Here is a 9481-nt window from a genome sequence, read left to right as displayed (position 1 = left end):
GCAACTGACACCACAAACTCATCATGAAAGTGTTTTCTGAAGTCACAGGTGGGAAAGGCTGGCGGTGGAAGAAAACTCATCTCCCGTTGGTCAACAGAAAGAATACATGTTTACATTGCCTTCACTACTTCACTACTCAAACACAGATGCTTCATCCATCTTTTATATACAGTCTATCACTAATATAAGCACAGATTTTTATTACACATGGCAAAATACAATCCTGACAAGATAACATTTTTGCTGTTCTGAAATCTGTGTAACAACCCAGTGGAGGATTTGACTATAAACCACATGTACACTGACAAACAACTTTCTGATCACAAGTCATTAGCCAGTATGCATACTCTGCATTATCCTCCTTCATGACACTATATCATCATAAACTATAATCATCAAAATTGGGTTTAATGTTTTATTCAACATTAAACCTCTTTCTCAAGTCTTAACATTTATTTTCTCTGCAATTCTTGTTTCCTCTTCGGTCTCGTCTTTTCCTTTCACTCTGTCTGCTCTCCTCTCCCTCTCAGTAGGCAGGTCTTTGGTCCAGACTCAGCCCACAGGGGGGAGTGGTCTTATGATGTAGCCGGGTTATGAGCGCCGTTCCCCGGCCAGCCTTCCAGCTGTGACTTGCTGTGACTGCCTCTTTATCCTCTCGCCCTTTCGGCGGTTCTCGCAGCAGGGGCCTGTCTCCGTTAATCAAAGATGGAGCTCCGGACGAGCCTCCCCGCTCTCCTCTTCCTCTCTGCCGTCGTCCTGCAGTCGGTGTCCGGCGCAGTTTCACGGACAGGACCGAAAGTCACAGAGAAGGTGGGTGCAGATATTTTGCCGCATTTATTTGCATTAATCCAAAACCGCGTAGGCTTCTTTTCCGCGTGCTCGATCTGCATCTTCTCGTGGGTTCACGGCGATCCCGCAGAAGTGCTGTACTACAGGAAGGGCACGCGCGCACGGTCACCCGGAGTGCGAGGGGAGACGTGTCCGGTAACGATAGGAGGCCAAGGCTTCTGTCTCCGTGATTCTTCGAGAATATGTGGGACACACACACACACACACACACACACACACACACACACACACACACACACACACACACACACACACACACACACACAGCTGTATACGTGTCCATTGAGATTAACTTAACGCGCAATGCGTTTGTCCGCAGGCGAACACACGCGCACACGCTTAGATAAATGTGTGACCTCCTTACTCTGAGGCTGTAATAAACATGCACAGACCCTGAAAAGACATGAGCCACCCAACATCTGCAAAAGCCATCTGTTAAACTCACACTCTGTTATTCAGCCACATTCCTGCTTTTACTTTGAAATTCATTTAAACACGGAGCTTGTGCATGAAAGTGTATAAAGAAAAAGCACCAGTGATTTTCAATAAAATTACCCGTATATCACCCGGCATGCCTTTGGCTATTTTTTGACTGCAGGATTATTCTCTTTTTTGCATTTACAGTTGCATCTACATGCATCAGATTTCTTACATAAGGAACATTTGGTGTCTAAGTGTCTTTAGCTTTTCTGGCACCATGTTGGTATTGGCTAACCTCTCAAAAAAGCTATACTTTGGTTGAGGCCTGTTGACATCTTGCACAGATACAGACCATCAGACAGGCAGCACTTCTTTTCTTTATTTGGTTTCTTCTCAGTTTTCACCCTTGTTAGCCTCTTTAGTGTCAGTTGTAACCTTTGATGTTACATACTCTTTCAATTCTCACCATACACCAGGTGTGCCAAGGAGTGGATTTATTATTATTATTATTATTATTATTATTATTATTAAGATGGAAAAGCTGCATAAAAAACACAGCTGAACTTTTAGAACCATTTTGCAAACACTGTGTTAACATATGTGGAGCTCAAACCCTGATGTACTCTCTAAGACGATGTTAAGGACCTTCTTTGAACAGCCATGAGATCCTTTCTTGACATTATAGCTGTTGTATTATAGCTCTTTTATACTGTGCTTAAAGGGTGCATAGCTCTAATTAAACCACACATTTCTGTGATATGATGTTCTAAAGTAGGAGCTCTGGTCAGTTTTTGGAGCCACAGAAACCTGATACTTAAATGCAACAGAGATGGCAGAGGGAAACTGACTCCCTATTACGGCTGATACGGCCTCTGGTTGCAAAGGAAAAGTAGCACGCTTACATATAGACACAGAGGATGAGTGCTCAGTATAAACTCAGAGTTAAGTTTGCATAAGAGCATGGAAGTTTTTTTTGACTAAATTAATGTTGACATCCATGTGCTACATGAAGTTTTATCTGAACCTCTCCGGCTTATCAGATGGAGATGATTCCTTTGGCGTCATGTTTACAAGTGCTCCTACTATTTGCAACAGTGGGATGTACATGAATGATCTTCTAACTTCAGACTATAAAAAGTAAATGTAGGAGACGGCTAAATTCACATGGTATCTTGAACTCAGTCTCTTCAGGTGAATATGGCTTCTGGAAATGGGTTTATTTTAGGTAAGGTCATTATCTTGAAAGTGTGTACAAGAGGAATGGCACTGGATGACGACTTGCTTGGTTTTCTGTTTTCACAGAAGCTTAGTTCGTCATCACATGTCTAGAAAAGTACATGGCTGCAGTACATGTGTGAAATGATGGCCATTAGTGAGCTGATTGAATGACAATACGTTGTATGACGTTTTATTAAATGACAGCTGTTTTATTTTCCAGGTATTTTTTGACATAACGGTGGGAGGTCATGAGGTGGGGCGGATCGTCATTGGTCTGTTTGGAGAGGTCGTCCCTCTAACAGTGAATAACTTTGTCGCACTGGCAACTGGAGAGGTAGGATGATGTTGGACAAATACACATTTCCACGCACACTGATGTGATTATGGTAGATATTCAGCAGCCACTTCAATTGATACACCTTGCTAGTACTGGGTTGGAACCTCTTTTGCCTTCAGAACAGCTTGAATCCCTTGTGGCAAAGATTCAATAAGGTACTGGAAACATTCCTCAGAGATCTTGGTTCATATTGCCATGACAGTTTCATCCTTGATTTGAGTTTCCCATTCCACCACATCCTAAAGATGGTCTGGTGGACTGACATCTGGTGACCTTTGAGTGAATTCATTCTCATGCCCAAGAGAACAGTTTAAGATGATTTTAGCTTTCTACCCTGTTGGAAGCAGCCATCAGAAAATGAGTAGACTGTGGTCAGCAACAATATTCTGTGTTGTGGCTGTGGTGTTAAAGAAAGTGCTCAGTTTGTATTGGTGGGGGTGGGGTGGGGTGGGGGGGCAAAGTATGCCAAGAAAATATTCCCCCACGCCATTAAACTGCCACCATCAACCTGAACTGTTGATACAAGGTACATCCAAATATTGTAGCAGAAACCAAGACTTATTTAAGCAGGCAATATTTTCCAACATTGGAAAAATACAATTGAATCCTGCATGGTCTTCTGCTGCTGTAGCCCATCTGCTTCAAGGTTCAGCAATCTGTAAATTCAGAGATACTCTTCTGCATACCTTGGTTAGCTATTCGAGTTACTGTTGCCTTTCCAGCAGCTTGAAGATGTCTGGCTATTCTCCTCTGACATCTGGCATCTAAAAGGCATTTTTGCCCAAAACTGATGCTCACTAGATATTTTCTCTTTAAACACTGGAAATGATTTGGCAGAAACAATCCAGTAGACCAAAATACTCCAGTACAACGCAAACAACCATGCCACATTCACTGAAAGCAGCTTTCTTCCTCATTCAGTTGCTCTGATGCTGGTTCGAACTTCAGCAGTCTCCATGCCTAAATGCACTGAGCTGCTGTCACGAGACTGGCAGATGAAATATGTGTGTTAGCAAGTATTCAACAGGTGTAATGAAATAATCAGTGAATGTACATAATCTTTACAAATTAATATGTCAAATACAACATGCATGTGAATAGACAAACAGATGAAAACACACACATAAAATTTAACGGTAGTGATGGTGATTAAATGTAGCCATCATCATAACCACAACATGTCAGTCAGGCCCCATAAAGGCCTCAGAAAGTTAGAAATTAGCGTTGACATTGTTTCCAAGGTTACTTGTACAACATGTTTATATTTTAAGTTCTATATGATGTTTGGGACATACAAATGTATCCACAGGTGGAAAAATCTAGTTTTCACATCGATCAATTCTTTTTTTTTTTTTTTTTTGCAGTTTCATAATTGTGTATCACTCTTGATGCACAGTGGTCTTTGTGTTGCAGCATTATGTTTTTACATGTCTCTGCAGAAAGGTTATGGGTACAAAGGGACGAAGTTCCACAGAGTCATCAAGGATTTTATGATCCAAGGAGGAGATTTCACATCTGGTGATGGGACTGGAGGTGGGAATGAAAGACAAAGTTGTACCTACACATTAAATTTAAACCTTTTTCATTTTAGGAAAAAAAATCCACCAGAGCTTAACTGAATCTCCTTTTTTAAAATCTAGGTCACAGCATTTATGGAACAACTTTTGCAGATGAGAACTTCAAACTGAAGCACCTTGGAGCAAGCTGGGTGAGCACACTCTCACTAGCAATTCATGTATTGGAGAATAAGGTAGTTGACTCAAACTTAAATATGACAAGTTATGACATGACGTAACAAAGAGTTGTGTGTGTAATTGTGTACTAGGTGAGCATGGCAAATGCTGGGCCAGACACCAATGGGTCCCAGTTCTTCATCCTAGCTTCCAAAGCTCCGTGGCTGGATGGGAAACATGTGGTTTTTGGCAAAGTCCTGGATGGGATGGTGGGTGGAACTTAAGATTTTTTTCCATTAATCTTTTTCTTACATCTGGTTGCAGGGGAGGAGAAGGTGTGGGTTTATTTGTGCAAATGTGTCCTGACTGTGAAATAATCTGTTAACAGCCTGCAGGGTGAGCGGTGTGATACACAAGTGGGCCTCTGAGCAGAATCTCAAAAAACGTCAGAGATGCATAAAATGACCTCAGTGACAGCAGAGAACTAAAAACAACCCCAAGAGAAAATTAAAACAAAGCCAGAACAAATTAAGCATAAAATATATGAACAGAAATAGAGATGGGAAACTGTCAGATTGCCAACCAACCAATATTACATGCTGAAATGTTTTTCTTTTCTTTTTATGGTCGTCTTTGTGCCCTCTTAGATGGACCTAAAATGTTGTCCAGACTTTAATTTGTAATTGGCAAAAAAAAAAGCCTAATAATAATTGAATGGGTGGAAAAAGGCAGAAGCAAGGTGTCGACGAACATCACCTGCGAAGAACTATGAGTAATTAGCAGTCCCATTCAAACATGTCAAAACATAAACAATTCAGCTGAATGAGCCATAAATGGAGATCAAAATAAGAATGACCAGCAAGATGAAAAATCACACTAAAGAGAAGCATTTGCATGTAATGCACAAAACTCCAAATTAATACAAATTGCACCTAAGAGACATTAAACTTGTATAACTTGTGTGTTATACTTGTATAACTATGCATGTGACAAATAAAGAACCTTGAACCTTGAAACAGCTGCACATTCTCACAAAACTGGACCCTCCTACTTAAAAGGATAGCTGGGGTAGGCATTTTCCTGTCTGCTCAGAGGGCTCATAAAGTTCTGTTTCCTTCTCCCTTTTTTATTTATTTATTTATTTTTCTATTTTTAAAAAGAGTACTGATGTTTGAATAATATTAGCTGAATACAGCTGGCATGGGAGGACTCTGGTTTTCAGGAAGCTCGAAGACTCTTCACTGAGAGCTAATGAGTTACTAAATGTACAAACTATTAAAGAAAGTAAGCTCACATTTGATTCTTTTAGTCCTTGTATTTGTTCTGAAAGGTCTGCCAAAGGCGAACTAGTTTCTTGTATAGATTCAGGAACTCCACCCGTACAGGAAATAATTCAGACTTGGGCTGCATTCAGCAGGAGCAAAACTTGGCAAAGCATTAAATCAAGTAGAAGATTTTAATCTTGAGGTACAAGGAAGCAACAAAAGAGATGAGCACAGGTATGCAAAGGCTAGGGAAGGTCAGTATTAGCAATGTTCTGAGGTGTGGGGACTCAGCAGAGGGCAGGAAACTATTACTTAGGTTTCTAAAATTTACTGGGCTTTCTCTGAGAGTGTAGTAAAGTCAAAGTGCTGAGAAAATAATGAGTGTAATGTAACAAGGGACAGAATAAGATAAGTACTACACATGGAAGCGGAAAATGTGTTTTAATTTGGCAGGTTTTGTTCATCATTATCAGACTGAATCTGTCCTGGGTAGAAGAAGGTAGGAAAGGAAGGACATTTTCTAATCGTGTGCTGTAAAGGATTTCTGATTTTAGAGATATTATGCAAATAGAAGAAAGAAGTCCTACTTGTTTGTTTAGTATGTGCATTGAAGGACATTTCCTGGTCAAAAATGACTCCAAGGTTCCTCACGGTAGCACTGGAGGCCAAGGTAATGCCTTTCGAAGTAAAAATAGGGTTAGATACCATATTTCTACGATCTTTAAGGCCGAGTACAATAACCTCAGTTTTATCCAAATTAAGAAGCATGAAGTTAGCGGCCATCCAGGTCTTTATGTCTTTAAGACATTCCTGCAGTTTAACTAATTGGTGTGTGTTATGATCAAATTGGAGTATATTAGATAGATATGATTCAAACCACTGCAGCGCAATACCTGTAATACCTACAGCATGCTGTAATCACTGTAACAAAATATAATGATCAGCACTGAGGTCCACTGTCAGAGGCCATAAGAAGATCATTTGTAACCTTCACTAAAGTTGTTTCTGTGATGAGCTCTGAAACCTGACTGAAACTCTTCAAATAAGCCATTCCTCTGCAGATGATCTTTTAGCTGTTTGACAACTACTCTTTCATAAAGTTTTGGGATAAAAGGAAGGTTGGCGATTGGCTGCACCAAAAATCTTCTAGTGATTGCTTTGATTCCTATCAGATTTCTGCATTTATCTGTAGTTTTCTATTTTTGGCTGCAAATACTTGCTAATTAATAGTATAAATGTGACAAAGTGTGAGAATATTTGCAGTTGTTTTAACCCCACAGCCAGTATGTTTAAAAAGGTGCAATTTTTCTTTGAAGGCTTTACTTTCAAAGTACTTTATTTCCGGTTTGGGTCGTACTTTCCATAGTTTTATTAAAGCTCCTGAGAATAGCAAGACATTGTTTGCAAGTCCATCACTTGCATTCCAACTAAGAACACAAGAATTAGGGAATGTCCGTTTTTTTGTTTTTTTTGTTTTTTTTTCCCCCCTCACAACCTGTGGTTACCAGATGGTCAAATGCTAGTTTTAAGACCTGTGTGAATGGGACTTTAACGACTTGATCCATTGTCATGTGTTTAGTGGAAATACTGCACTGCATGTTAAAGGTGACACCTAAAACAAACTGATGTGTGATTCACTGTCACTAAAATAAAGTATCTAACCTGCTTCTGTGGATCTCCTTTTGCAGGCTGTGGTTCACACCATTGAGCTTCAGGACACCAACGACAGGAACCTGCCATACACAGAGTGTGTGATCGTCAACAGTGGCAGGATCCCTGTTAAAGAGCCCTTCGTAGTGGAGGTGGAGGGCTGGTAAATGCCAATGGTGCAAGACTGTCTGTAGGAGAAATATATTAATATTTATATATTAATCATTAGTCCCACTGAAAGCGTGCCAATTATTATTATTATTTATTTATTTTTTATATTCCTTTCGTATGTTAACATGCTCTTTCTGGGGTGCTAGCATGTTGGATTGGGTACTTTTTAACACACTTATAACTAAAAAAGTCTGAAAATTTCACCAAGCAAGCTCATACGATGCTAACTGGGAACATATTAACTCACAAGCTAATGTTTACATGCTAACATACACCAGTGGCTAATGTTAACTAAGAGGTACTATACATATTAAGTATTGTAATTCTTAACATGTATAGTAATAATGAGCTTGCTAATGCTACCTTGCTAGCATTTAGCAATTGTGGGTCAAGTAGTTAAAGTAGATCGTGACTTCTGATTGATTTCCATTGTATGCAGATGTAATAAAAATTGGAAATTTCTATTAAGTTATTAACAGAAATCGTTACAGTAGCTAAATAACAGGTGTTAACTTTCTGAGAAAACAGGAAAACCCTTCAAAATAAGGTGTTAAACCTGGATGCCAATGTACAGGTTCAAATATTAGTATTAGCATTGTATTAGTATTAATTAATTGTTATTAATATTCATATTAATTTGTCATTCTTAGACCATCAAATGGAAGCTTTACATTTCCGAAATGACCCATTTCAAAGTCGTGGCAGGGAAAAGGAAAAACATATCAAAACCTCAAAACACAAAGTCTTTAACAGAGGAGTCGTGGCAGTGTGTGAGTCGATGTGTTCAGTATTTATCAGGTTCACTGTGGTAAATGCTAATGGTTTTACACATTAGTATACTTCAATACTTTACGTGGATGATGCTAGTTAGTATCATCTAGTATTAGTAACAAATAATGAAGACACTGTATAATCTGCCATCAGAAACACTTATGTAGCATTTGTTGCCAAATCATTCTTTCTTTGCCAAATGCATTTCCTATGCATCTATTTGATAAATATCAGAATTTTAAAATCCGTTAACATGCATATGCAAAAAATATGTAGCACATGTCAAGTGCCAAATGTTTTTGTTTTTTTTAACATTGCATCACTGTAAACATAGAATTTGCATTGTGCTTGGGAATACATTATGCACCATATCATGTTTGCAGAAACTACAGCACAAACTGCACAGGATGAAATGGTTCAAAAATTGTGAAAATGAGTTCTGTACGGACGCTTTTCAGTGACGTTGGTGAACTGTCACAGTTCTTTTGTAATGACCCCAAAACTGTCATGGTAACATACTGTAGAACATATTCTTGTGCCACTGCAGCTAATACAACATTTAAACCTCTTCAAGAAACATTTTTTTTTCTTTATTTCAGCAACAATAAAGGAAAGTGCCAATGAGTATGTTTTCTACAATAAAAATGTTATTGCAAAACAACCAGAACTAGTCTTTATATTTGTTACTTCTTGTGTCTCTAGCTTTTCACCATTCGCCTACCATCAGCCATCAGCTGATCCCCTTTGCTAATTCAGGTAGCTGTACTGATGAATTCTGTGTCATATCAAGTGGAACAATTGAGAAGCCACTAAATTATAATAAAATTAACATTATAGCCACTACATTGTAAATCACATTTTGGGTTTTTTGTAAGCCCCTAACATAAATGACTGTTTAGGTAGTTTTTGACACATGCTACGAACACGACCCCAAAAATATACAACAATATACCACCTACAAGCAGCAAAAGCATAAAAGTCCCTTTTTAAAAACTGTAATTCGGATTAAATATGCTTATCTCATATGGATTCTGATGTGGTGAATTTTCATATGACAATGAAAATGGCTTATTGCTTGCTGCACAGATGTTGGTAAGGACCCATTCAATCCACACATGCAAAGAGAC

The 9481-nt window shown here is 38.9% G+C and overlaps 1 protein-coding gene across 1 annotated transcript; it reads left to right on the top strand.

Moving 5' to 3' along the window:
- The first annotated feature begins 568 nt into the window (after window positions 1–568).
- ppic (peptidylprolyl isomerase C) lies at window positions 569–9015 on the top strand. The gene is made up of 6 exons (XM_026188404.2): window positions 569–810; window positions 2708–2821; window positions 4264–4357; window positions 4465–4532; window positions 4650–4766; window positions 7451–9015. Exons 1-6 carry the CDS (start codon window positions 706–708, stop codon window positions 7577–7579), a joined length of 627 nt encoding a protein of 208 aa, XP_026044189.1. The 5' UTR covers window positions 569–705; the 3' UTR covers window positions 7580–9015.
- Window positions 9016–9481: the final 466 nt, after the last annotated feature.

The sequence above is a fragment of the Astatotilapia calliptera genome, chromosome 12, assembly GCF_964374335.1.
Source record: "Astatotilapia calliptera chromosome 12, fAstCal68.1, whole genome shotgun sequence".
Taxonomy (NCBI): Eukaryota; Metazoa; Chordata; class Actinopteri; order Cichliformes; family Cichlidae; genus Astatotilapia; species Astatotilapia calliptera.
The sequence above is the reverse complement of the archived record's forward strand: the minus strand, read 5'-3'. Positions and strand labels throughout refer to the sequence as shown.

Bases quoted from the DNA above. Each gene is read 5' to 3' on its own strand.
- ppic (XM_026188404.2), top strand. From the start codon at position 706: ATGGAGCTCCGGACGAGCCTCCCCGCTCTCCTCTTCCTCTCTGCCGTC. The intron at 2,822-4,263 runs GTAGGATGATGT...ATGTCTCTGCAG, and splicing joins TCGCACTGGCAACTGGAGAG to AAAGGTTATGGGTACAAAGG. The intron at 4,358-4,464 runs GTGGGAATGAAA...TTTAAAATCTAG, and splicing joins ATCTGGTGATGGGACTGGAG to GTCACAGCATTTATGGAACA.